The sequence below is a fragment of the Scyliorhinus torazame genome, chromosome 7, assembly GCF_047496885.1.
Source record: "Scyliorhinus torazame isolate Kashiwa2021f chromosome 7, sScyTor2.1, whole genome shotgun sequence".
Taxonomy (NCBI): domain Eukaryota; kingdom Metazoa; phylum Chordata; class Chondrichthyes; order Carcharhiniformes; family Scyliorhinidae; genus Scyliorhinus; species Scyliorhinus torazame.
The window spans coordinates 41581132-41609071 of record NC_092713.1 but is presented as its reverse complement, the minus strand read 5'-3'; the positions used below and the strand labels follow the sequence as shown (position 1 = coordinate 41609071).

Below are 27940 nucleotides of genomic sequence, written 5' to 3'. Positions count from 1 at the left end.
TACATGAATACTGTGGCTACAAAAGCAGGTCAGAGGTTAAGGATCCTGTAGCGAGTAATTCACCTCCTGACTCCACAAAGCTTGTCCACCATCTACAAAGCTGAAGTCAGGAGTGTAATGGAATACTCTTCATTTGTCTGGATGAATACAGTATCAACAACATTCAAGTAGCTCAACACTGCCCAGGACATGTGAGCAGGCTTGATTGGCACCCCAGCGACAAACATTCACTCCTCCACCACCGATGCACGACAGTGTGTACCATCTACAAGATACATTGCAGGAACTCACCAATGTGCCTTATGCTGCACATCCCAAACCCACAACTGCTATCACCTAGAAAGACACGGTCAGCAGATACCTGGGAACACCACTACCTGGAAGTTCTCCTCCAAGCCACTCACCATCCTGACTTGGAAATATATCACCATTCCTTCACTGTCCTGGAACTCCCTCCGTAACAGTACTGTGGGTGTAACCTACACCACAGGGATCCCAGCAGTTCACAAAGGCCACCACCTTCTCAAGGGCAATTAGGGATGGGCACTAAATGCCGGCCTAGCCAGCGAAGCCCACATCCCGTAAATGGGGCTGGATTCTCCGTTCCTGAGACGGTGTTGACGCCAGGGCAAGATTCATGGACTTTCATGACAGCAAAACTGGCACCAAATCTGGACCGATTCAACGACAGTGGAGGGGCTAGCACCGGCGCCACGTGGAACACAATCGATTCCAATGAGAAACGGTGCAGGATTCGCCAGGTCCGTGATTGGCACTCGGGAGGCTGACAAGCTGCAACTGGTTATGCTGGAGCACGCCCATAAAGCTGATGGGTCAGCTGGGGCCAGAGGGCACCTGGGGGTGGCCTGGGGGGACACCTATGCAACCTAAGTTCACAGTGGGATGTCAGTGGCATGCGCAGCTGCATGGTTGCCTACCCGGCTGCTGAAATGGTGTTCCGTGTCCGTCCACCCCGACCTCACAGCCCACCTCCTGGCCACCACCCACCTACTCCCCCCGGCCTTGGCAGAAGCGCCCCTGGCCAGCGGCACAACTGGCAGCAAACTATGGCGATGTTAGGCACTTTCCGTACGCCCCTTTCTCCCTCAGCAGCCACTATGCTGGTTTCACGATTTTAAAAAGGCCAAGTGAACCGCGCCATCAGTAACTCAGCCCATCAAAGGTAGAGAATCGTGGAGGCCCTGGAGAATGCCGGCTCATGCCCACAATGATAGGCAAATGGTGTTGACTATACGTGCTTTCCGGACCACATTGACACCGCTGTTGATGTAACAGAGAATTGCGATTTGGCGTCAAATCAGCACCCGCAATGATTTTGGTGTCGGAAAAGGATGTCTTGCTACAGTTATACAGGGCCTTGGTGAGGCCACACCTTGAGTATTGTGCGCAGTTTTGGTCTCCTAGTTTGAGGAAGGACATTCTTGCTATTGAGAGTGTCAAGCGAATGTTCAGCAGACTAATTCCCGGGATGGCAGGACTGACATATGGGGCGGGATTCTCCCCGACCCGGCGGGGCGGGGGTTCCGGCGTGATGGATTGGCGGGAACCACTCCGGCTTCGGGCCGCACTAAAGGTGCGGAAGTCTCCACACCTTTAGGGGCCAAGCCCTCACCTTGAGGCGCTAGGCCTGCACCGGAGTGGTATGCGTTCCACCGGCAGGCGAGAAAGGCCTTTGGCGCCACGCCAGCCGGGGCCGAAAGGTCATCGCCGGGCGGCGCATGCGTGGGAGCGTCAGCGGCCACTCACGGCATCCCCGCGCATGCGCAGGGGAGGGTGTCTCTTCCGCCTCTGCCATAGTGAAGACCATGGCGAAGGCGGAAGAAAAAGAGTGCCCCCACGGCACAGGCCCGCCCGCGGATCGGTGGGCCCCGATCGCGGGCCAGGCCACCGTGGGGGCACCCCCCGGGGCCAGATCGCCCCGCGCCCCCCCCAGGACCCCGGAGCCTGCCCACGCCGCCTTGTCCAGCCGTTCAAAAGATGGTTTATTCCACGCTGGCGGGACAGGCATTCCAGCAGCGGGATTACGGCCCATCGCGGGCCGGAGAATCGGCGGGCGTGGGCCTGCTGACCGGCGCGGTGCGATTCCCGCCCCCGCCGACCGGCGCGGCGCGATTCCCGCCCCCGACAAAACTCTGGTGGCGGAGACTTCGGGACACGGCGGGGTCGGGATTCACGCCAGCCCCCGGCGATTCTCCGACCCGGCGTGGGGTCGGAGAATCCCGCCCCAGAAGTAAGACTGGATCGACTGGGCTTGTACTCTCTGAAGTTTAGAAGAATGGGAGGGGATCTCATAGAAACATATAAAATCCTGATGGGACTGGACAGGCTAGATGCGGGAAGAATATTCCCGATGTTGGGGACGTCCAGAACTCGGGATCACAGCTTATAAATAAGAGTAAGTCATTCAGGACTGAGATGAGGAAGAACATTCGTCTCTCAGAGAGCTGCAAACTTGGGGAATTCTCTACCACAGAAAGCTGTTGGGGCCAGTTTTCTGGATATATTCAAGAGGAAGCTGGACATGGTCCTTGAGGCTAAAGGGGTCAAAAGGTATGAAGAGAAAGCGGGAGTGGGATACTGAATTTACATGATCAGCCGTGATCATATTGAACGGTGGTACCAGCTCAAACGGCCTACTCCTGCATCTATTTTCTAAGTTTCTATGTTTTCTAACCTATTCTCCGCCCAGTTACGTTTCCGGATTTCAATGTCAGCCAATGGAGAATCCTGCCCATGATGATGTTTGGTGCTTGCTCTAATTGTTTCAAGCTGCAAGAGCGGACAGGGAATGGTATGGTGGATGCTGAGGGTTTTCGTTCTGACTTCAAGACTGTAGCAAACTACTTGCTCCCCGACCAGCCGCTGGTGTTTCATAGAATGATGACATCATAGTAGGAGCCATTCAGCCCATCGTGCCTTTGCCAATGCTCTGCAAGAACTGCATATCTAATTGTATCACCGTTACTTCAGTGTCGCTGGTTCAAAATCCTGGAACTCCTTCCCTATTAGAACAATGGGTGTACCTATACCACATGGGCTGCAGCAGTTCAAGAAGGCAGCTCATTGCCACCTTCTCAAGGGCATTTAAAGATGGGAAATAAATGCGAGCCTCGACAGCAATGCACATCTCGTAAAGTAATTCAAAAACAGTGGTATCACCATTTCTGCTTTAGAGAGGAGAAAACAGAGTAGAGTTTTCACTCAACATTACTGCCCAACAACCCCTATCTAAAATTATGCATGCGAGAATACAGGCAGCATTTGGTTCCTGAGCAATATTGGAATATGGTCAAAATAATCTGCTCATGCTTCAGTACCAGAACTGTGGATCAGACACCTCTATAATCCCAGGTTGATGGAATGAATTGGAAAGAGAGTCCAATCCCAGGTTGATGGAATGAATTGGAAAGAGAGTCCATCCTGTACATAATGAAATTTGGAAGCAGTTTTCTGCTAATTATTCGTTTGATTTACTCAAAGTAAGTTCTGTGTGACAAATGGAAAATATCAAGCTAGTGCAGCATAAGGCGAGTATCCAAAGAACGTTGATGGAGCAGAATAGAGGGAGCTTTGCTTCATAAAGAACTCGGACACATTTGAAACGCTCAGCAAGTCCAGCGGCATCTGAGGAGAGAGATACAGGGCGGGATTCTCCGGCCGGGCCCATCCTGCGACCGGAGAATCCCACCCGAGGTCAATTGATTTTTCCATTGTCGCCGTCTCGCCCGTGGCGTTCTTGCGGCGGGCGGGGCTGAAGAATCCAGCCCACAGAGTTCACGTTTCGAGTTGAATATGACTTCTTCAAAACTGGCCATACTTATTAACTCTGTTCCTCTCTTCACAGGGGCTGCCAGACTTGAGTATTTCCAGCAATTTCCTTCTTCTCCGATTTCCAGAATCTGCCGTATTTTGCTTTTATTTCAGACCTGTTTGTTGTTGATTAATAGCCGCCTCTAAAAGAGCATGCTTCATTCAGCAGAACTGTGTCAGCTTGGCTCAGCAACAGCCCTCTCATCCAAGTCAGAAGATAGGAGGTTCAAGTCCCACATCTCCCACATCTGGGTTTGAATGTGCAAATGCTGTTTGACACTTCAATACAATACAAATGAAATGTATGGTCAGAGATGATGTCCTTATGCTGAGACCTCCCTCACAAGACTCCCTCAAGTGGATGTAAAATATCTGATGGCATTATTTCAAAACCAATATGGAAGGTCCTCTGTTTGAACATTTATCGCTCAGCCAATGACTGATACAGATTAAGTAGCCATTATCTCACTTATGCCTGTGGAATCTTACTGTGCAGAAGGTGCCCATCGTATTTGGTTACATACTGACAAAGCCTGCACTTCAAAGGATTCATTGCAACTGAACCGCTTTTAGGAAATCCTTGGAAGGTGACACACACTACATCACTGCAAGTTACTTGTTCTTTGTTTTAACATTCGTCAGCTCATTAAGCAGTAAGGACAATGAATTAGGCAAGTTACCAGAGAATGACTGGCAACCATGGGACTACACTCCAGTAAGAAGTCAACATCTTGAGGAGAGGAGCAGTGGAAGTGAAAAGAAAAAATAATTGAGAAAGAAATAACACAACGGTAGCACCGTGGTAAGCATTGCTGCCTCACAGCAGCAGGGATACGGGTTCAATTCAGGCCTTGGGTCACTGTCTGTGCGGAGTTTGCACATTCTCCCTGTCTCTGCGTGGGTTTCCTCCGGGTGCTCCTGTTTCCTCCAACAGTCCAAAGATGTGCAGGTTAGGTGGGTTAGCCATGCTAAATTGTTCCTTAGTGTCCAAATGTTATTGGGGTTATGGGGATAGAACCTAGGCAGGGTGCTCTTTCAGAGGGTCAGTGCAGACTTGATGGATCGAATGGCCTCCTTCTGCACTATAGGGATTCTATGATTCAATGAAAAACCCCAAAATCATCAGCTAATGGTTCCAATAATCCTTCCAATGTGGTTAATGTTGGAAGAAGGAACACTGAAATTGTGAGCTTTAATTTGCCCTCTGTTCCCCTACATCAATGTTGGAATGCCCACAGTTAAGTGATGTTTCAATGCAGATAGAATCATTGAATTTACAGTGCAAAAGGAAGCCATTGGACCCATCGAGTCTGCAACGGCCCTTGGAAAGAGCACCCTACTTAAGCCCACGCCTCCGCCCTATCCCCGTAACCCAGTAATCCGACCTAACCTTTTGGATACTAAGGGGCAATTTAACAAGGCCAATACACCTAATCTGCACATCTTTGGCCTGTGGGAAGAAATCGGAGCACCCGGAGGTAACTCATGCAGACACGGGAGAAAGTGTAAACTCCACATAGTCACCCGACGCCAGAATTGAACCCGGGTCCCTTGAGCTGTGAGGCAGCAGTGCTAACAACTATGCCACCGTGCCGCCCCTACACATACTACACCCTCTCGATAAGAGGCAATTTCCCATACCATGGTGTTACTTTCAATCATTACTGATCATAAGAGCATAAGGGGCGCAATCTAATGGAAAAATTAGAGACTGTCCTGGGAGGGATTAGAGGGATCGTTATCTAATGGAACTCTGCTTTTTTTTTCCAGAGCTCAGCAGGGAAGAGATACGGGCGCCATGTTTAAATGGTGTCCCAATCTTTTGAACCCCCAAAACGACCCCAGACTCGCAGACTGGCACCCTAGCAGTGCCCCTGCCATCTGACATTGCACACCAGTGACATTGTGGCACTGCCAGGGTGCCCAAGTGGCATTGCCAGGGTGCCAGGCTGGCATCAGGGGTGCAAGGCTGGCATCAGGAGTGCCAGGGTATCACCCTTCCCAGATACCACCCAGAGACCTCTGATCCCGTGGAAGACTACCCCCTCCCTCAAAGTGCTGTTCCGTTTAATACCTGGTTGTGGTGCTAATCAGCGCCTGGCTGGGGTCTCCTCGGCAAGGCTGATAGATCCCGGGTGCCGTTCGGATCTGGTGTTGGAAGAGTTAAGTGAGCTTTTAACTCTGCAAGTCTGGGTCCCGCCAGTTCTGGGCAGGATCCAGATGATGACGCCTCGCAAGATCTCGTTTGATAATAGTGAGGCATAACGACCATCAAGAAATTTGGGGCAGCACGGTAGCACAAATGGATAGCACTGTGGCTTCACAGCGCCAGGGTCCCAGATTCCCCGCTGAGTCACTGTCTGTGCTGAGTCTGCACGTTCTCCCCGTGTCTGCGTGGGTTTCCTCCGGGTGCTCCGGTTTCCTCCCACAGTCCAAAGATGTGCAGGTTAGGTGGATTGGCCATGATAAATTGCCCTTAGTGACCAAAAAGGTTAGGACGGGTTATTGGGTTACGGGGATAGGGTGGATGTGAGGGCTTAAGTGGGTCGGTGCAGACTCGATGGGCCGAATGGCCTCCTTCTGCACTGTATGTTCTATGCTCTATGTTCTATTAACCCAGAAGAGGTGTCTCGCGGGATCTCCCGGCCGCGTCCCATCCCGATTCCAGCGGGACACGGCTGGAAAATCACGCCCAAGGTCAGGAGTAGGCCACACGAGCCTGATCTTCCATTCAATACGGTAGCACAGTGGGTAGCACTGTTGCTTCACAGCTCCAGGTTCCCCTGGCTTGGGTCACTGTGTGTGGAGTCTGCACGTTCTCCCCTTGTCTGCGTGGGTTTCCTCCGGGTGTTCCGACTTCCTCCCACAAGTCCCGAAAGATGTGCTGTTAGGTAATTTGGACATTCTAAATTCTCCCTCTGTGTACCCGAACAGGCGCCGGAATGTGGCAACTCGGGGCTTTTCACAGTAACTTCATTGCAGTGTTAATGTAAGCCTACTTGTGACAATAAAGATTATTGTTATTATTATAACGATTGATCATCTGCCTCAACTTTACTTCCCAGCTCCCTCTCCATTGCCATTGATTCCGAGTGATCAAAAATCTATTTAATCTCAGCATACTCAATGATATGTAACCAGATATCTCGGCCAGAGAATTACAAAGATTTACTTACATCGGAGTGAAGAAATGTATTTTCTCTTCTCAGAGTTAATAACTGATCCCTTAACCAGAGGCTATGCTTCCATTTTCTAGATTCCCCAGCCAGGGGAAACAACCTCTCAATATCTACCTTGTCAAGCACCTTCATCATCTTAAAACCAAAGCAAAATACTGCCGATGCAGGAAATCTGAAAAACGAGAAAATATGGGAAATACTCATGTCTGGCGGCATCTGTAGAGAGAAACAGTTCACTCTTCAGGTCAATGGTCATTTTGATGAAAGGTCATCAACCTAAAACATCAACTCTGTTTCTCTCCATAGATGCTGCCTGACTGATCTGCTGTATATTTCAAACATTTGCTGTTTTTAATCCCCTGATAATATGTTTCAATGAGGTCACCTTTCTTTCTTCTCCCTCAAGTGTACCCGAACAGGCGCCAGAATGTGGCGACTAGGAGATTTTCACAGTAACTTCATTGCAATGTTAATGTAAGCCTACTTGTGACAATAATAAAGATTACTATTATTATTCTTATTAAACTCCGGAGAGTAGAGGCCCAATTCACTCATCTGCTCATAAGGCAACTTTTTCATCTCAGGATCCAGTTTGGTGAACGTTTGCTGTACTGTCTCATGGTAAGTATATTCAATCCTAAGATGTTGAGATCAAAGCAGAACATGCGATTCAAGCTATGGACTCACCAATGCCCCACACGTTTCCTGTTCTTGCATTCTGGTCCACTTGCAAGACAGGCAATTTCCTTTCCTAAGTGCTTGCTGGACATGCAAGCAAAATTTCTGTGCACTTTTACACCAAAGTCTCTTTGAACATCAACATTTAAAAGTGTTATGTCTTTTAAACAAATTACTTGTTTTTCCTAATCTACCTATCAAGGTGAATAACCTTGCACTTCCCCGCAGGATACTCTCCATTGGCATCTTGTTGACCATTCACTAAACCCATCTATATTTTCTTGTAACCACATCATAGCTTGCATTTCACTTAGATTTTTAGCATTGGCAACCAGGGATATATGACTCTGTCCTTTTGTCCAAGTCATTTAAAAGCCTGCTGCATTTGCTCGGGTAATGACAGTAACTGCACTTCAAAAGTCTGTGTTTTGCTTGCTGGACATCTTCGGTAGGCATGAGCCACTACATCAATGCAGGTTCTCTGTTTTTTTCTCATATCCTTCAGCTTCATAAAAGGTACACAAACAGCAATGAATTGGACAAGCAACCCAAGGAAGACTTGCACGCATAGAACTAGATTCCAAAAAGAGGCCCACACCTTTGGACAGGAGCGACGTGAGAAAATTCAGAAGAGAAAACCACACATTCATCTGCTAATGGTTCCAATGATCCTTCCAACGTGGTTGATGTTGGAGCAAGGAACCTTGAACTATTAGATTGAATTCGCCCTTTGGTCCCTTACATCAAAATAAATGTGCTGATTGCCCACATTTAAGATAAGTTATGGCTCAGTGTAGATAAGAAACAATTTCCTACACCATGGTTTTGCTTTCAATCACTACTAATCCTCAGAACATAAGGAATAGGTGCAAGAACAGATTGCATGGTCCCCTGTACCTCATCCACCATGTATAGGATATTTTACCAAAGCTTCACCTTCCCGCTCCATCCCCATATTCCTCAACTCCCTGATAGATCAAAAATCCATCTATCCCAGCCTTGAACGTATTCAAGGATGAAGCTTCCACATAGAGAATTCCAAAGATTAAAAAGCCTCAGTGTAATGTTTGAACTCAACTCCACTTTCCTTCTCTCTGCCCATCTCCTTTGATTCCCAGAGAGATGAAAAACCTGTCTATTTAGCCTTGAACATATCAATTATGGAACAACAACCTCCTGGAGTAGGGAATTACAAAGATTCACGACTCCCTCCATGAAGAAATCCATCTTCATCTCAGTCCTAAATGATCAAACAATTCTCCTGAGATCTTGCACCTGTGTTTGAACCAGGCAAACAATGTATTGGCATTGGCCTGACAATGCCCCTCAGAATTTTGCATGTTTCATTGAGATGACCTCTCTTTCATCTGAACTCCAGCAGGATAGTCCAAAATTACTTGACCTCACACCATAGGAGAACCTCCTTATCCCAGGAGCCAATCTAATGAACATCTCTGTGCTGCCAAGGCAAGTATGTCCTTCCTTTGATGCAGAACCTAAAGCTGTGCATAGCATTCCGGGTATGGATTCACCAAAGTAATGTACAATTATAGCAAGCCTTCCTTGTGCTTGTCCTCCAGTCCCCTTGCAATAAAGGCTAGCATGTCCATTTTCTTTCCTACTTGCTTGCTGTACCTACATGCTAGCTTTTGTTCCTTGCACAAAAACTCCCAAGTCTCTCTAAACATCAACAGTCAGAAGTTTTGTGCCTTTATAAAATGTTCTGGTGAACATCTGAAAACAAACAGTGATGGTCTACAGTTTTAAAATGTATCCCTCGACCAATATCAAGAAAGCAGATGAGGTCATCATTATTTTTGGGATCATACTGCACACAAGTTGCCTGTCATATTTGCCTGCATAATAATAATGATTGCACTTCAAAGGGAATCATTGCCCATGAGATTCTTTGGGGAAATCCTAGATCAATGCAAGATCTTTATTCTTTCTAATGCCCCTCAGATTATTGACCTAAAGAATACACAAAGCCTAATGAATTGGGCAAGTTAGTAGAAAAAGACTATGGGACTATCTTCCAGGAAGAAGCCATATCAGAAGGAGCAGAGCAGGAGAATCAAAGAGAAAAAGGCGAGAAGGAAAAACCCTACATTCATATGCTAATAGTTCCAAAAGTCCTTCCAACGTGGTTGATATCAGAGCAAGGAATCTTGAACTATTAGATTTAATTTGTGCTTTGCTCCCTTTTATCAAAGTATGTGTTCTATAATTCACACTGTTGGTTAAATTATGTTTCAGTGCAGATAAGAGGTGCGTTCCTATTCCATGATGTGGCTTTCAAACATTACTGATATTAAGAACATAGGAGCAGGAATAGACCATTTGGCCTTTTGAGCTTCTCTGTCATTCAATACATTCATGGCTGATCTTCAGTCTCAACTCCACTTTCTCGGATTCTGAGATACATAAAATCTACATATCTAGGTTTGAACATACTCAATGATGGAGGCACCACAACCTCCTGGGGTAGAGAATTCCAAAGATTTACAATGCTCTGAGTGAAGAAACATCACTTTATCTCAATCCTAAATGATTGAACCCTTGCCCTCAGGCTGTGTCCACATGTTCTAGATTCTGCTGCCAAGGAAACAAATTCTCAGTCAAGCCCCTTCAGAACTCTACATATTTAAATTAGATCATCTCTCATTCTTTTAAACTCCATCAGTACAGATCCAATTTACTCAGCCTCTCATCATAAGTGAACCTTCTTATCTCAAGAAACAAACTAGTGACCCTTTGCTCCAAGGGAACTATATCCTTCCTCAGATAACTAAGCACGTTATGCCAGGTATAGTTTCTACAAAGCCCTGTACAATCGTAGCAACACTTCCTTGTTTTGCACTCATGTCCTCTTGCAAGACAGACCAATATGCTATTTACTTTCCTAATTATTTGCTCTACACTACCTTTAAAGTTTGGGAGTCTCCAAAGTACATTAATGGGGCTGGATAAAGGGAGGTTTGTTTCAAATATAACTCAGATATTCTTACTGTTGATTAACTGCCTAAATAATCTGTTCCATTCACCAGAACTGTGTTAGCTCAATTGTACACTCTCATCTGCAGCCAGAACATTGTAGGTTCAAGCCTCAGATCAAGGCTTAATTATGTAAACACCTTCCATCACTTCAACGCTATATTGAAGAAATGCTGCATTGTCAAAGATGTTGTCCTGAGGATTATTATTAAACCAAGACGCCCACCGGTGGATTTAAAATATCTGACGGCATTATTTGAAGATGAACAGGAAAGGCCTTCTGCCTTAATATTTACCGCAACTAATATGACCAAAACAGATTAAGTAGAGGTTATGGCATTGCTATTTGTGGGATTTTACTGTGCAGACGTTGCCTGTCACATTGGGCTGATTTCATGATGATCAAGCCTGCACAACAAAAGTAATCAATGCCTGCGAGATGCACATATCATTTCAAGCTGTTTGATGAGCTTATTAAGCAGAAGGAAACAGAAAGAACAATGAATTGGGCAAGTTACTACAGCTGTGGGATGACCCTCCAGTAAAAAAAAATCATCTTGAGTGGACAAGGTGACCAAGAGAAAGAAATTAAGAAAAAGCCCTACATTCATCTGCCAATGGTTCCAATAATCCTTCCAATATGGTCGATTTTGGAGTAAGGAACTTTGAACAGTTAGATTTAATTTGTTTTTTGTTTCCCTACATCAAAATAAATGTGTTGCAATGCTCTTATTTAAGTTAAGTAATGTTTGTCGAAACTCCAGACAGTACAGGCCCAACTTACTAAGACTCTAATCATAGGGGATCCTTCTCATCCCAGGAATCAAGCTATTGAACCTTCACTGTACTACTTCTAAAGCAAGAATATCCTTCCTTAGAAATATAGACCAAAACTAAGCACAGTACTCCAGATATGGTCATACCCAAAACATCATCGTCGGCTGTCCCTCAATTGGAGGATGACGTCCAATCAGAGTCAAGAGTTTCTGCCATGAGACTGCATGTGACTGACCAGATCGACTCTCAACCCATGGATCTTTGGAAACATGAGGCAGGAGCTTCAACAAGGTAATGGGATCTGGAGTGCAGGGTTTTACCCTTGTTTATTTACTCTTCTCTGCTGCTGCTCTGCCTCATCATTAAGTCATGTGATGGATAAGTTGTCACCATTTTCAATGATTGGTAGATAGTTCCTCACACAAATTAATCTAAGTGCTGCCACGCATCAAGAAGGCTTCAGAGTGAATTTGAAGCATTTTATTCATCCCTACCTGGAATGTTGGTCATTTGAGAGTTGAGAAAACAGGGCATTCAGCGAGATGCTTTTCTCACATCTGGAGACAGTGGTTCAGTCCATCAAAACTGATTTTTGAGGACATTTGCCTGAATGCATGTGGTGCTGGCTTCAAGTAGGACACCGACATTTGTTCAATGGTCCTCCCTTTGATTTGGGAGGATGCAGCAGAGGTGATAGAATTTCTCCAGTGCTCTGATGCACTGCTGATACACAGTCCAGGTCTCACTGGAAAACACGAGTGTGGTGACGACAACTGCTCTATACACCAGGACCTAGATTGACATGCAGAGATCTTTGATGTCAATCACTCAGTTTGTAGAAGGCTCAGCTGTATTAAATGATAGATCTTGCCAATAGTGGCCTCTTGAGAGAGATGGCTACCAAGGGACAGCAAGACCAAAACTGAGCATAGTACTATAGGTATGGCCTCACCAAAGCACTAGACAATTGTAGAAAGACTTCCTTTTGGCTTTGTATTCCAGTCCTCTTGCAAGAAAGAACATAATCCATTTGCCTTCCTAATTGTTTGCTGAATATGTATGCTAACTTTTTGTGTTCCTTGCATATGTGCACCCAAAGCTATCTGAAGATCAGCATTTAAAAGTTAAGTTCTCATTCCCCAGATGATACTCTAGCTGCCATCTTGTTACCCATTAACTGAACCTTTCTATATGTTGGTGTGTTCCTCAGAGCTTATATGACTACCTAGTTATGCATTGCCAGAAAACCTGGATACAATACTCTCAAGTGTCTTGTCTAAGTCATTAGAAAACCTATGGAATTTGTCTGTGTAGTAACCGTGACTGCACTTCAAATGTAATCATTGCCCAGGTGTTACTTTTGGGACATCCTGGGAATGTGAGAAGCACTACATCAATAAAAGTTCTTTGTTCTTTCTCATGTCCTTCAGCTTTGGAAGCACAAACAGTACACAAAGGCCATTGAATTGGGCTAAGAAAGGATGCCTGGCACCCGTTGGATTCGGCTGCAGTGAGAAGGCAAAAGCTGAAGGACAGGGGCAATGGAAGTGAAGAGAAAAAAATTGAGAAGGAAAAATGCCACATTCATCTGCTAGTTGTTCCCATAATCTTTCAAATGTTTATGTAAGAAACTTTGAACTATTAGATTTGTTTGCCTTTGTCCTCTTGACATGAAAATATATTTTTTAATTCTTTCTTGGTATGTGGACGTCATCAGCTGGGCATTTGTTACCCATTCCTAATTGCCCTTGAACTGAGTGGCTTGCGAGGGCAATTTAAGAGTCAACCACATTGCTGTGGAGCTGGAGTCACATGTAGGGCAGACCAGGTAAGAACAACAAATTTCCTACCCTAAAGGACAGCAGTGAACCATATTTTTATTGAATTTTAATTTCACCATCTGCCATGGTGGGATTCGAACCCAGGTCCCTCAACCATTACCCTGGGTCTCTGGATTACTAGTCCAGTGACAGTGCCACAAGTCCACTGTCTTCCCTAAATGTACTGATTGGTCACATTTAAGACAACATCATGTTTCAATGTAGATAAAAGACAATAGATTAGAAATAGCAGCAAGAATAGACCATATAGCCTCATGTGCCTGCTCCACTTTCCAATACGAACATGGCTGCTCTTGTGCCAAATCTTCACTCTCCTGCTCTTTCCCCATAACCCATGATTCCCCAGAGATCAAAACTCTATTCCAGCCTTGAATATATTCAAACTGAATATATTCGACCCCAAATCCCAAAGATTCACAACAGGGAGTGAAGAAATTTCTCTTCATCTCTCCAAAACGATCAAACAAATCTCCTGAGTCTGAGCCGCCACATCCTAGCTGTCCCAGTCAGGGCACGCGAATCAAATTATCTATCCTGCCAAATCCCTTCAGTTGTTCTTACCCAATCTGGCCCACATGTGACTCCAGACCCCCAGCAATGTGGTTGACTCTTAAGATGCCCTCGAGAAGGAAAAGTGCCACACTCATCTGCTAATGGTTCCAATAACCCAAAATGACTGATGTTGTAGCAAGGAACCTTGAACTTTGTTCCCCTACAGCAAAACATATGTGCTGCAATGCCTACCGCTTCAAATAAGCAATGTTTCAATGCAGATAAGGGACAATGTCCTTCACCATGGTGTTGCTTTCGATCACTGATGATCAGAAGAACATCAGAAATAAAAGCAATAATCAACCACATGGACTCTTGGTCCTGTTCTTGCATTCAATACTATCATGGCTGATCTTTTTCTTCAACTCATTTTCCCTCTCCCTCATGTCCCTTAATTCCCTTAGAGACCAAAATCTCAGCCATCAATGATGGAGCGTCCACAAAAATATAGGATAAAGAATTCAAAAGATTCACAACCCTCCAAGTGAATAATTCCTCCTCATCTCTCGTCTTAAATATTTGCCCCCATATCATGAGCCTGTGCCTTCATGTTCTAGATTCCCTAGCCAGGGGAAACAATCTCTGAATATCTACCCTGTCAAGCCCTTTCAGCATCTTGCATGTTCTAATACAATCACCTTTCACATTTAACTCCACCATATAGGCCCCATTTGGTGTGCTATGCCTCAAATGAGAAAATGAGAAGCCTCTCATCCTCGGGACCAAAATAATGAACCTTTGCTGTACCAACTCCAATGCAAATATATCACATAGATGCAGAGAGCAAAACTGAGTTCAAAACTTCATACAGTATAGCAGGTGTGATCTTACCAAAGCCCTGGACAATTGTAGCAAAACATTCCGGCTCTTGTATTCCAGTCTTCTTGCTAGAAAGGGTAACACATTTGCCTTCTTTTTTGTTTGCTGTCCTTACATACTAACATTAATGCAGGGTGAGGTGAGCAACCATAGCACATTGATGAGGCCGGATAGAATGGGCTTCACTCCATTTGCCACCTGAATGTGCTTTATATTGATTAACAGCTGCCCAAAGAAGAACACGTTCCATGCACAGATCAATGGCATTTTGGCTCAATATTTGGACATTCCTCTGAGCCGGAAGATTGTAGATTCAAGTCCCACATCAAAACTTGAATACATAAATCCTGTCTGTCAATTCAATGCTTTACTGATGAAATGTTGCACTGTCAAAAACGTTGTCCTGAGGGTTAATCTTAAATGAAGACTTCCTCAGGTGGATTAAAAATATCATACATCGCAGCATTGTGTGAAGACTAACCTACTTAATCCCCCAACCATTATCATGAAATCGGATTAAGGAGCCATTATCCCATCGTTGCTTGAGGGATCTTACAGTGCAGAAGTTGCTTGCCACATTTGGCTGCACAATGATAAACTTCAACAGTAATCACTGCCCATAAAGTGCTTTTAGGTAATCCTGGGAAGGTGAGATGCACGAATATCAAGCAAGTTCTTTGTTCTTTTAACTGTTCTTCTGTCAATTAGACTGAAATGTACACAAAGCGCAATGAATTGAGGAAGTTCTCAGAGCTTGACTAGCAACCTTGGAAATACACTCCAGGGAGAAGATATCATCATAAGCAGCAGAATCAAAGAGAAACAAAATCGAGAAGGAAAAGTCCCACAGTCATCTGCTAATGGTTCCAATAATCCAAAGTGGTTGATGTTGGAGTAAAGAACCTTGAACTGTTAGATTTAAATTGCCCTTTGTCCCCTATGTCAAAACAAATGTGCTGCAATGCCTACGCTTCAAATAAGCAATGTTTCAATGCAGATAAGAGACCATGGTGTTGCTTTCGATCATTAATGATCAGGAGAATATCAGAAATAGGAGCAGTAATCAACCACATGGACCTTTGATCCTGTTCTTGCATTCAATACTATCATGGCTGATCTGCCTTAAACCACTTTCCCTCTCCCTCCTTATGACCCTTAATTACCTGAGAGACCAAAAATCTGTTTATCTCAGCTGTGAACACACTCAACAATGGAGCATCCACAAAAATTTGGGATAAATAATTTGAAAGATCCCCAACCCACTGAGTAAAAAACCCCTCTTCATCTTAGTCTTAAATGTTTGGCCACTTACGACGAGTCTGTGCCTCTATATTCTAGATTCCCCAGCCAGGGGAAATAATAACCTCTCAATATCTACCCTGTCAAGACCCTTCAGAATCTTCCATGTTTTAATGCGGTCACCTTTCATTCCATTTGACTGCCTGATAGAGGCCCTATTTAATGTGCCATGCCTCAAATGAGAAGCTTCTCATTCCAGGAACCAAACTAATGAACCTTTGCTGTACCACCTCCAATGCAAATATATCACATAGATGCAGAGACCAAAACTGAGCACATTATTACAGGTGTGGTCTCATCAGTGCCGTATATACAATTGTTTGCAAGATTTCCTTGTTCTAGGATGGCACGCTGGCACAGTGGTTAGCACGGTTTGATCCCAGCCCAGGGTCACTATCCATCTGGAGTTTGCACATTCTCTCCGTGTCTGCTTGGGTCCCTTCCCCACAACACAAAAAAATGTGCAGGTAGGTGATTTGGCCACATTAAATTGCCCTTTAATTGGAAAAAAGAATTGGGAGACTTCCTTGTTCTTTTACTTCAGGCCCCTTGCAAGAATGGACAACATCCATTCATTCTGCTAATTGCTTGTAATTGCATGTTAGCTTTTTGTGTTCTTTGCACAGAGGAAGTTGTAACCCAATTCCCTCTGAACATCAGCATTCAAAAGCAACAAGCCATTTAAAAAAAACAGCATTTAAGCATTCTATTCTAATTATCATGTTGAATAACTTGACATTTCTCCATCTTATTCCACATTATACTCCAGTCGCCAGCTGTTTGCCCACTCACCTTTACCTTTTCAATATCTCTTTCCATCTCCTCACAGCTTACATTCCTACTTAACCTTGTATTGTCAGCAAATTTGGTGCTTAACACCCAGTCTTCAGTCCCAAGATAATAAAAACCCCATGTGATTTGCCTGGGGATAACAGGATTACTGCCCATGAGATTATCTGAATACACCCGGAGAGGTGAGAACTACTACATCACTGCAAGTTCACTGTTCTTTCTCATGACCATCATCTTCATTAGCACAGAAGATACACAAAAAGCAATGAATTGGGTTAGCTACTAGAGGATGACTGGCACCAATGGGACTACTCTCCTGTCAAACATCAACGTCTGAATTCCAGGAGCAGTGAAAATGAAGAGAAAAAGATTGAGAAGGATAAAGACAACATTCGTCAACTTATGGTTCCAACTTTGATGTTGCTGTTAGAAACCTTAAACTATTAGAATAATTTGTCCTTTGTTCCCTGACATTAATATAAATGTACTGATTGCTCTCATTTAAGATAAGTTATAGGTCAGCAGATAATGGACAATTTCCTGTTCCATGGTGTTGCTTTCAATCATTATTGATCATAAGAGCCTACGATATAGAAGCAAGAATAGACCTTTTGGCCCTATGAGCCTGCTCCACCTTTCAATATGATCTTGGCTGATCTTCTGTCAAAATTCTACTTTCAATTTTCCTCCCCATAACTCTTGTTTCCACATATGATCAATTCTCTACCAGTTCCAACCATGATTTTTCCAAACTTGAGGTGCATCCACACCTCCCTGGGTAGATAAATCCAAAGATCCGCAATTCCCTGAGCGACATGATTACTTTGCACCTTGATCCTAAATGATCAAACAAACCCTCCGAGTCCACTGCATAGAGTCGTTCTCGATTCCCAGCCAGGGAAACAACGCCTAACTATTTAGACCATAAGACATAGGAGCAGAATTCGGCCACTTGGCCCATCGAGTCTGCTCCACCATTCAATCATGGCTGATATTTTCTCATCCCCATTATCCTGCCTTCTCCCCATAACCCCCAATCCCCTTATTAATCAAGAATCTATCTATCTCTGTCTTAAAGACACTCAGTGATTTGGCCTCCACAGCCTTCTGCCGCAAAGAGTTCCACAGATTCACCACCCTCTGGCTGAAACAATTCCTCCTCATCTCTGTTTTAAAGGATCGTCCCTTTAATCTGAGATGGTGTCCTCTGGTTCTAGTTTTTCCTACAAGTGGAAACATCCACTCTATCCACGTCCACTCTATCCAGGCCTCGCAGTATTTTGTACGTTTCAATAAGATACCCTCTCATCCTTCTAAACTCCAACGAGTACAGACCCAGAGTCCTCAAACGTTCCTCATACGACAAGTTCTTCATTCCAGGGATCATTCTTGTGAACCTCCTCTGGACCCTTTCCAAGGCCAACGCATCCTTCCTTAGATATGGGGCCCAAAACTGCTCACAATACTCCAAATGGAGTCTGACCAGAGCCTTATACAGCCTCAGAAGTACATCCCTGGTCTTGTATTCTAGCCCTCTTGACATGAATGCTAACATTGCATTTGCCTTCTTAACCGCCGAGTGAACCTGCACATTAACCTTAAGAGAATCGTGAACAAGGACTCCCAAGTCCCTTTGTGTTTCTGCTTTCCGAAGCATTTTCCCATTTAGAAAATAGTCTATGCCTAGATTCCTCCTTCAAAAGTGCATAACCTCACACTTTTCCACATTGTATTTCATTTGCCACTTCTTTGCCCACTCTCCTAGCTTGTCCAAGTCCTTCTGCAGCCCCCTTGCTTCCTCAATGCTACCTGTCCCTCTACAGATTTTTACACGGACAAGCCTTTTCACTAGCTAAATGAGATTGCCTCCATGCTTCTAAACCCCAGAGAAGTAAGAGTTTACTTAAGCCTCTCATCAAGGCCAACCTTTATATCCCAGGAACCAATCCAGTGAACATTCACTGTACCCCCTCCTGTGCATGTAGATCCTTCCTCAGATTTGGATTTTAAAACGTCTTGCACAGTGTGGCAGGTTGTGATCTTACCAAAGCCGTGTACAATTGTGGAAAGATATTCTGGCTCTGATATTCCAGTGTCCTTGCTTTCTCCATTTTCTTTCTTATTTGCTTGCTGTACCTACATGCTAACTTTAGTGCAGTATGAGGTGAGAAACCATAGCACATTGATGGGGCAGAATAAAAGGGCCTTCACTTCATTTCCCACCTGAATGTGCTTGATATTGATTAACAGCTGCCTAAAGAAGAACAAGTTCCATGCAACAGATCAGTGTCATTTTGGCTCAGTGGTAGGACATTCTCTGAACCAGAAGATTTTAAGTTCAAGTCCCACATAAAAGCTTGATTACACAAATCTCGCCTGTCATTTCAATGCTATACTGATGAAATGCTGCACTGTCAAAATGTTGTCCTGATGGTTAGTCTACAATCAAGACTTCCTGGGCTGGATTGAAAATATCATGTGTCACGGCATTGTGTGGAGACTAACAGTGACGGTCTACTTAATGCCACAACCATTATTAAGAAACCGGATTAATTAGCCATTATCCCATTGTTACTTAGAATCAAAGAATCCCTACAGTTCAGTGGAGGCCATACAGCCCGTTGAGTCTACTTGTCGGATCTTACTGTACACAAGTCGATTGCCACATTTGGCTGCACAATGATAAAGTCTGAACTTCAACAGTTATCAATGCCGATGAAGTGCTTTTGGGAAATCCTGGGGAGGTGAGATGCATGAGGATCAATGCAAGTTCTTTGTCCTTTCTAATGTTCCTCTGTCTATTAGGCTGAAATGTACACGAAGTGCAATGAATTTGGCAATTTCCCAGAGTATGACTGGAAACCGTAGGACTACACTCCAGGGAGAAGACTTCATCATAAGCAACAGAGCAGCAGAATCAAAGAGAAAAAAAGCAAGTAGGAAAAGTCCCACGTTCATCTGCTAATGGTTCCAATAATCTTTCCAACGTGGTTGATATTGGAGTAAGAACCTTGAACTGTTAAGATTTAATTTGCCCTTTGTTCCCCTACATCAAAACAAACGTGCTGCAATGCCAACGCATTGGAGAAGGAAAAACCCAACATTGATCAACCAATGTTTCTAGGAACCTTTCCAACATTGATGTTGATGTAAGAAACCTTAAACTATTGGACTAATTTGCCCTTTGTTCCCTGACATTTACGTAATTGTTCTGATTACTCAGTGCCGATTAGAGACAATTTCCTATACCATGGTATTGCTTTTCATCATTCCTGATTGTAAGAGCATAAGAAATAAGATTGGGTGTAGACCATATGACCCTTTGAAGTTGATTCACATCTCAATATGATCATGGCTGATCTTTTGCCAGAACTCCATTTTCATACCCCTTCCCCAAACTCCTTGATACTCCAGAGATCAAAACTCTACCTACCTCAACCGTGACTATTTTCAAGGATGAAACACCCACAGAATACCCTGGGGTAGGGCATTCCACTGGTTCACAATCCTCTGAATGAAGAGATTTCTCCTCATCTCAATCTTAAATGATCAAATATATCGCCTGAGTCTACGTCCTTGTGCTCTAGATTCCCCAGTCAGGCAAACAACATCGCAATATCAACCCCATCAAGCGCCTTCAGAATTTGGTGTGAGATCACTTCTCATATTTTTAAAATCCAGAGAACCAAATGTTTATTCAGTTTCACATCAAAGGACAAACGTCACATCGTAGGGAGCAATTTAATGAACTTACATTATACTGCCTCCAATGCAGTTTTTTCCCTTCAGATATGCAGTTCAGAATTATGTACAATGCTCCAGATATGCACTCACCAAAGGTCGATATGTTAATAGAAAGATTCCGTGTTCTTGTGCTCCAGTCCCCTTGCAACGATGGAATGCATCCATTTGCCTTCCTAATTTCTTGCTCACATATTTGCTAGCTTTTTGTGTTTGTTGTACATATACACCCAAGTCCCTCTGAACATCAGCATGTTGTTATGGGCCAGATTTAGAGAACACCAAAGTAGATCATAAAGTTCACCTGGCCTACAACTTTTAATAGATTTTGGTTATGAGGAGCACAAGGGCCCATTTTCCAAGTGTTATGCAACAGAGATCTTAAAGTATTTTTAAACAAAACAATATTTATTCTATGAATCCAGTTAACATTTTATAAACACACAGTAAACATCTTAGCAACTACCAACACAAATACCCCCCCCCAAAGATACAGTACTCTATTGGTAACCCGTAGTAACTTTCCTAACAACACCTATAAGCCAAACACCCTTTTTTCCTACAAAAACAGTAGCTTTGCATTCCTTACAGAAACAGGTATTACTTTGAAATTATCAAATGATCTGGAGACATTCTTTAACATGCAGAGAGAGTGGGACCAAAATACACCTTCTTGGTTTGGATGCAGCTCCCCAACTGAAAACCGAAAGTAAAACTCAGAGCCAAAAACAACTTCCAGCTCAAAACGAAAGTAAAAAGCAGAGCCAGGGCCTGGCTCCACCCTCACAATGACATCACTGCAACCACTTGGGAAGACAAATATTTCTTAAAGTGACATTCCCATGACAATATAAAGGCTACAAGCATTTTTTTTAAAAGGTCGGGTTTCTTACTCTATTTATCATGGTGATAACTTCCTAATCCCCCATCCTACTGCATATTACATTCCATCTGCCACCTTGTTTCCCCCTCACTTTTAATCTTGCCATATCTCTTTGCACTTCCTCACAGCTTACATTACCACCTAGCTTTGTATCATTAGCAAGAACTTGGATGGTTTGCTCCTAATCTCTCTGTTTTAAGTTATTAAAAACCCTGTCTGATTTGCCTGGGTAATGCTACACATCAAAAGTAGTCACTGCGTGTGAGACACTTTGAACATATCATTGAAAGTTCTTTGTTCTTTCCAAGATCCCTCAGTTTCCTAAGCACAAAAAAACACAGAGCAATAAATGGTGAGTGGGCAAAAGATGTTTAAAACCCATTGGTTTACACTGCAGTTAGAAGTCAATATTTAAGAAGAACAGCAGCGCAAGTGGAGAGAAAAAGAACTGAGAAGGAAAAACCTCTCGGTCATTAGCTGATGGTTCCAATAATCTTTCCAACATGGATGTTGCTGTTAAAAACCTAAACAATTTATAACTTTTATAAACAGGAAATAATAAGTGAGATAAAAAACAATACCTTTCTCTTCAAGTTGACGTACAAAGCTGAAAAGAAGGCAGATGTAAAGTTAATTTTCATCATGTACTCTGAGTAGTCGATGATGTGAGATTTATTGAGCATCAATATGAAAAATAACGCAAACACTTCCTTACCTTTTTCTTTAAAATAACAACATATAAAATGTAGGATGAAAAACAGTGCTTCCCATCCAACAAATCCGCCCAAGACCTTCACGGGCCATTTATTTGCAGTTCTATTTAGCAGTAATTTGAACCCCAGAAACAGAGTCGCCACTAGAACAGAAAGAGCGATAGATGTTAGGACACTTCAGGGAAGCTGGTATATTTCAGTGAAAAAGTGTGATGTTTTCAGTTATGAGTGATTTGGAGAGAAAAAGGAAAAATTACATTCTAAAATGAATATCAGGAATTTATGCAGAGTTCGGCTATCCTTAAATCTCACAGAAGCCCACCTGGGCCTTTTCCCGATCTTCCGTTAATCTTATTGCAGCTAATTGGAGGAGTTCTGTTTCTTTCTTGCACTAAAACCCGAGACTCCATGAAATTACATTCTGAAATTAAGTGTACAACACTTATAATATTCCCATGTAATGCCTATCTTAATGAAGGCATTATCCATTGAAAATAAATAATCAGACACAGACATTCCTTGATCCCAATATCTGATGAATTATGAACGAATATTAAGAACAAAGTCGGCAGCATTAGGATAACAGATGGAAACAGAATTTAATACATCATGCATTTTCATTTAAATTATTTATTGCTTTCCTCACATTAAACAATCACATACCTGCAAGACATTTGATGACCAAAGCCAAGGAGGAATGAAACCAGTTAAAAATGAATCGTCTGTAAAAACACAAAATAGCCATGTAATCTGCTTTCATCATTTGATAGTCACAGAGGTTTACAGCTCAGAAAAAACCCTTCAGTCCATTGTGTCTGCACTGGTCAAAAACAACCATCGATGCATTCTAATCCCATTTTCCAGCACTTGGCCCCTGGCCATGTAGGCCTTAGGATCGCAAGTGCACATCTAAATACTTCTTAAATGTTATGAGATTCTCTGCCTCCATCACCCTTTCAGGCAGCGAGTGCCAAACTCCCACCACCCTCTGGGTAAAAAGGTTTTTCCTCACATTCCCTCTAAACCTCCTGCCCCTTACCTTAAATCTCTGCCCCCTGGTCATTGAACCCTCCACCAAGGGGAAAAGTTTATTCCTGACTACTCTACCTATGCCCCTCATAATTTTATAGATCTCAATCATGTCCCCCTCAGTTTTCTCTGCTCCAAGGAAAACAACCACTGTCTATCCAATCTCTCTTCAGAACTAAAACTTTCCAGCTCAGGCAGCGTCCTGGTAAATGACCTCTGCACTCTTTCCAGTGCGATTACATCCCTCCTATAATGTGGATTCCAGAACTGCACACAATACTCTAGCTGTGGCCTACCAATGTTTTATACGGTTCCAGCTCTTTAACCTTCCTGCTCTTAAACTCTATGCTTGGCTAATAAAGGCAAGTATATCATATGCCTCCTTAACAACTGTATCCACCTGCCCTGCTACCTTAAGGAATCAATCTACATGCACACCAAGATCCCTCTGATCTTCGGTGCGTCCCAGGGGCCTGCCGTTCATTATGTATTCCCTTGCCTTGTTTGTCCTGTCCAAGTGCATCACCTCACACTTATCTAGATTGAATATTCCATGGGGGATTGCGGGCACTGGTGATGGTCCCGACACCCCCCTCTCCCCGAGGAAGTTTTCGGGGAGCCCGGTGGTGGTGGCTGCGCTAAAAATATAGAGGCAATTACAGCAACACTTTAAAGTGGGGAGAGAGTGAAGGATGATACCAATCAGGAGCAACCATATGTTTGAACCGGCTGGGTGATGACAGGTTTAGGGGATAGGAGGATAAGGGAGTGGCGGTAATGCGGAATTTGTTCCTGGAGGGACGCTTTGTGAGTTTGCGGGAGTTAGTGGAGAAGTACGGGCTCACGCTGTCGGAGGCGTTCAGGTACTTGCAAGTCCAGAATTTTGCCAGGAAGGTTTATTTGAGTTTTCCGGTTGTGCTTCCCACGTCATTGGTGGAGGGGGTACTGTCGCTGGCCGGGTTGGAGGAGGGTAAAACCTCAGGTATCTATGGGACGCTGCTGGTGGAGTACGGGGCCTCGCTGGAGGGGATTAAGGCTAAATGGGAGGGGGTGAAATGAAGGAGGGGGTGTGGTGCGAGGCCTTACAGAGGGTGAACGCCACATCATCGTGTGCGATGCTCGGGCTCATACCTGAAGGTGGTGCATCAGGCACATTTAATGAGGTAATAGATGAGTCGAGTGTTTGAGGGGTAGATGATAAGTGCGAGTGGTTTGGGAGGGGCCCAGTGAATCACATGTACATGTTCTGGGCATGTCCCAAACTAACGTACTTTTAGAGATCTTTCTTCAGCACCATGTCGGCGATCTTAGGCAGGGAGCTGGAGCCGGGTCCCCTAGAGGTCATATTCGGGATGTCAAAGCTACCGGAGTTGCAGGCGGGGACGGGGCCAGATATTTTAGCCGTTGCCTCACTTCTTGCTCAAAAGAACAAAGAACAAAGAAAAGCACAGCACAGGAACAGGCCCTTCAGCCCTCCAAGCCAGTGCCGACCATGCTGCCTGTCTAAACTAAAATCTTCTGCACTTTCTTGGTCCATATCCCTCTATTCCCATCCTATTCATGTATTTGTCCAGATGCCCCTTAAATGTCACTATCGTCCCTGCTTCACCACCTCCTCCGGCAGCGCGTTACAGGCACCCACTACCCTCTGTGTAAAAAAACTTGCCTCGTACATCTCCTCTAAACCTTGCTCGTAGGCAGGTTCTCCACCCAGTGTCTCTGTGTGGCTGGGGGAACCACCTGGAATTTTTGTATTTGGAGAAAGTTATATACACGCTGAGGGGATTGATTGGAAGGTTCCAGATAAGATAGCAACCGTTTGTTATGTATTTTAAAGAGCTGGTCACTGTCAGCTACTGGGGGAAGGGTGGGAGGTTAGGGCATTTGGGGAGGGGGGGGGGGGGGGGGGGGGGGGAGGGGGGCTGTTCTTGTTTTTGTATCTGTATATAAATTTTAAAATGTTCAATAAAATATTTTCTAAAAAAAAAGAACCGGCATTCCCAGTTTTCCATACAGGATTTGGGATGGCCTCACATTGAACATCAGCGGGGTTCATAACAAGTAGTTCATAGATATAAATTAGTTTACAGGTAAATTTAAATAAGATTCTAAAAGGGGATTATTTTTCTGTTGAGTGGAAAAGGCAAAGTAGTTATTACATGGGAGTGGTCAGACAGAAAGGCTACTCAGAACACGGTTGTTGCTAGAGTGGGACAGCTGAGACACAACAGTTAGGACATGGGCAACAAGTTGGATTTTTCAACCCTTGATTTTTCTTATGTTTCTTTTAATCTTATAAGTTACACTACAGCTTGGTTCTGAAAGAGGAAGTATCACGAGACCTGACGACCTCCCTCATGGAAATGGAAAATTCAGCAGGTGAGTCATTTGCAACATCAGAAAAAGCACAGGCTCAGGTCCATTAGTAGCCTGCCCAAATCATGTCGCGTTATACCTGAGGAACCTCTAACGCATCGCCGAGAACTGCCAGGACCAACTTCAAGGGGAACTACAGGGAAGGCCATTTGCATTTGAAAGCAAAGCTTGTTAGCGGAATCAATGAGTCGACAAAGACAGTGACTTCCCAAACTTCATCGAACAGCACCTCTTTTGACCCATAATGGCTGAGACATTATCAGTCCGGGACACAAGGCTACTTTCCAGGCATTGGATAAACACCCTTTGTTTAAGATCACATGACCCAAGATGCTGGCTTGCTGAATATCACTTTCCTGGCATACAACCACAATCTGCTGTTTTCAATATCTGACTGGCAGGCCACACAGAAGCAAGCTCCAGCCAGGGTGGACAACTGACCCCCATCCAATCTGACTCTGCTGAGAAGATTTTGTACTATCACCCACAGAACTGATTCAATCTCTACATGTCTACTTCACCTTGAGACATTACCACTGCTGGAAAAACATTGCTCTTCACCCAGCCGACCTCTGAAATAATTGCTCATCCGGCTTTGATTCGGGACTCTCGAACTCACGTGAACCAATATTTATTTTCTCTGTGGTCTTTGTACTATAAAACCTTCTTTTCGTTATCCCTCCCTTTACTGTAGAATGAGGAGTGGGAAGTTGCTGATGTGCCTTTTTGTGAGTTTTGAATGTGTGCCATGAATTAAACTTCTGAATGAATCCTGACTTGCGTTTCCTGCAAGGTTATTCGAAGAAACCGGATCACACAAAAACTGAGGGGTTGGCAAATCTGACACTGCTTTTCTTTAAAAAATAATTCAAAACATCTTCTGTTGATGGACAGGTGATAAGGCAAAGAATCGGTGCTGCTTGAACTGAACCCCTCCTGTCCATAACAACTGGAATCTAGGGTTAAACATTATTAGACCAGGAAAGCTCCAATCAAAATACCGCCTCCTTAACATGATCCAATATTCCTAAGGAAATCAAGGAAGGTCAAAACAACTTGTCAAAAACAGCTTTGTTTCCTGCAATGATATTGTGGACACCACCGCTAAATAGCAGTGACTTGTAATATCCGCAATGGATTCCACATTCAACACTGGAGGAATGTATTCCTCTTTTGTTAGAGCCTAGTCAGTCTTCCTCACATTACTAGAATCCAATTACCTGTCTTTGTTCAAATAGTTAAACTGATATCAAGGGAAATGAATTGCATCAGAACATATTCAGTATTCAAAATACATCAGGCTATAATACAAGATGCCGAATTGCTATAGAAACTAACCTCTTGTTATCTGGAGAAGGTCGACATATGGCTACAGTGGGTTGAATCAGTGCAAGCCCCATTACAATGCAGCCCAACACAGGGTGAGATCCTTTATTCTGCAAGAAAATCAAACAGTAATATAGGGGACAAGAAGGCAAAGTTTCACTTCTAATTTAGCAAAAGGTGGCATATATTAAGGTGTAAAATTAAGGCATTTACTTTAATAAAGGAAAACACAGGCCGGGATTTTCCACCCCCCGCATGACATATTTTTTGGTGGAGGAGGCAGCTTGCCATTGGCTGCTGGTGGGATCTCCCAGTCCTGCCGAGGCCGATCGCGTTTTGTACAGCTCGCCTGTCCCACCACAGGGGGGCGCCTTCGGCAGGGTGGGAAGATGCCCCTCCCCTCCCCGCGAAAACGCCGGAAAATCCCACCCATCGTTTTAAATAAATTGCTCTCCACTTATTAGTTACTTTTTTAACAATTCAATTATGGATCAAGGTGGAGAATTATTTTGGTAGAAGCAAGTTAATGATATCCAACATTTCTATCAGCAAGTGCAAGAAGAAGCAACTAATGATGTCATTTGAAGCAAAGTGTTGTGAAGGGAGTAGCTGGCAATAATACCTCGGGCGGGCTTCTCCCGGGCCGGGGCGGGCCGGGGCCAGGCCGGAGCCACTGCGCATGCGCGGATCCCGCGGCGCACAGTTCGCGCCGGGATCGGAGGCTGGAGTGGCGTGAACCGCTCCAGCGCCGTGCTGGCCCCTAGAATCGGTACTCCTAGGGCCCATTCACGCGTCGTGAAATGCGACGACGTTTCCGATGGCGTGGACACTCTGCCGCCGAATGGGAGAATCCCGCCCATCATTTACACAAATTCACCTTGATTGAATGAATCATTGAGTGACATCAACTCACCACACTTTAGCTCCAACAGGTCTATGTGCATATTAAATTCCACACGAGCCTCCTCATCTAAAACCTAACTAAACCTATCAGCATATCCTTCTGTTCCTTTCACTCTCATGTATTTATCTGGCTTCTACTTAAATGTATCCATGTTCTTGCTTCAACTACTCCCGGTGCTTCACATCTAGCACCTCTGAGCAAAGATT

The 27940-nt window shown here is 44.1% G+C and overlaps 1 protein-coding gene across 2 annotated transcripts in view; it reads right to left on the bottom strand.

Annotated features, from left to right (window-relative positions):
* LOC140426162 (putative ferric-chelate reductase 1) overlaps window positions 1-27940 on the bottom strand; it is a 73913-nt gene that overhangs the window by 7369 nt on the left and 38604 nt on the right. For both annotated transcript variants that reach the window (XM_072510597.1, XM_072510598.1), the window contains exons 13-16: window positions 26843-26940; window positions 22763-22821; window positions 22102-22242; window positions 21968-21993 (exon numbers count right to left, since the gene is read on the bottom strand). In XM_072510597.1, the coding sequence (XP_072366698.1) occupies window positions 21968-21993; window positions 22102-22242; window positions 22763-22821; window positions 26843-26940 (324 nt within the window). The remainder of the gene's footprint in view (window positions 1-21967; window positions 21994-22101; window positions 22243-22762; window positions 22822-26842; window positions 26941-27940) is intronic.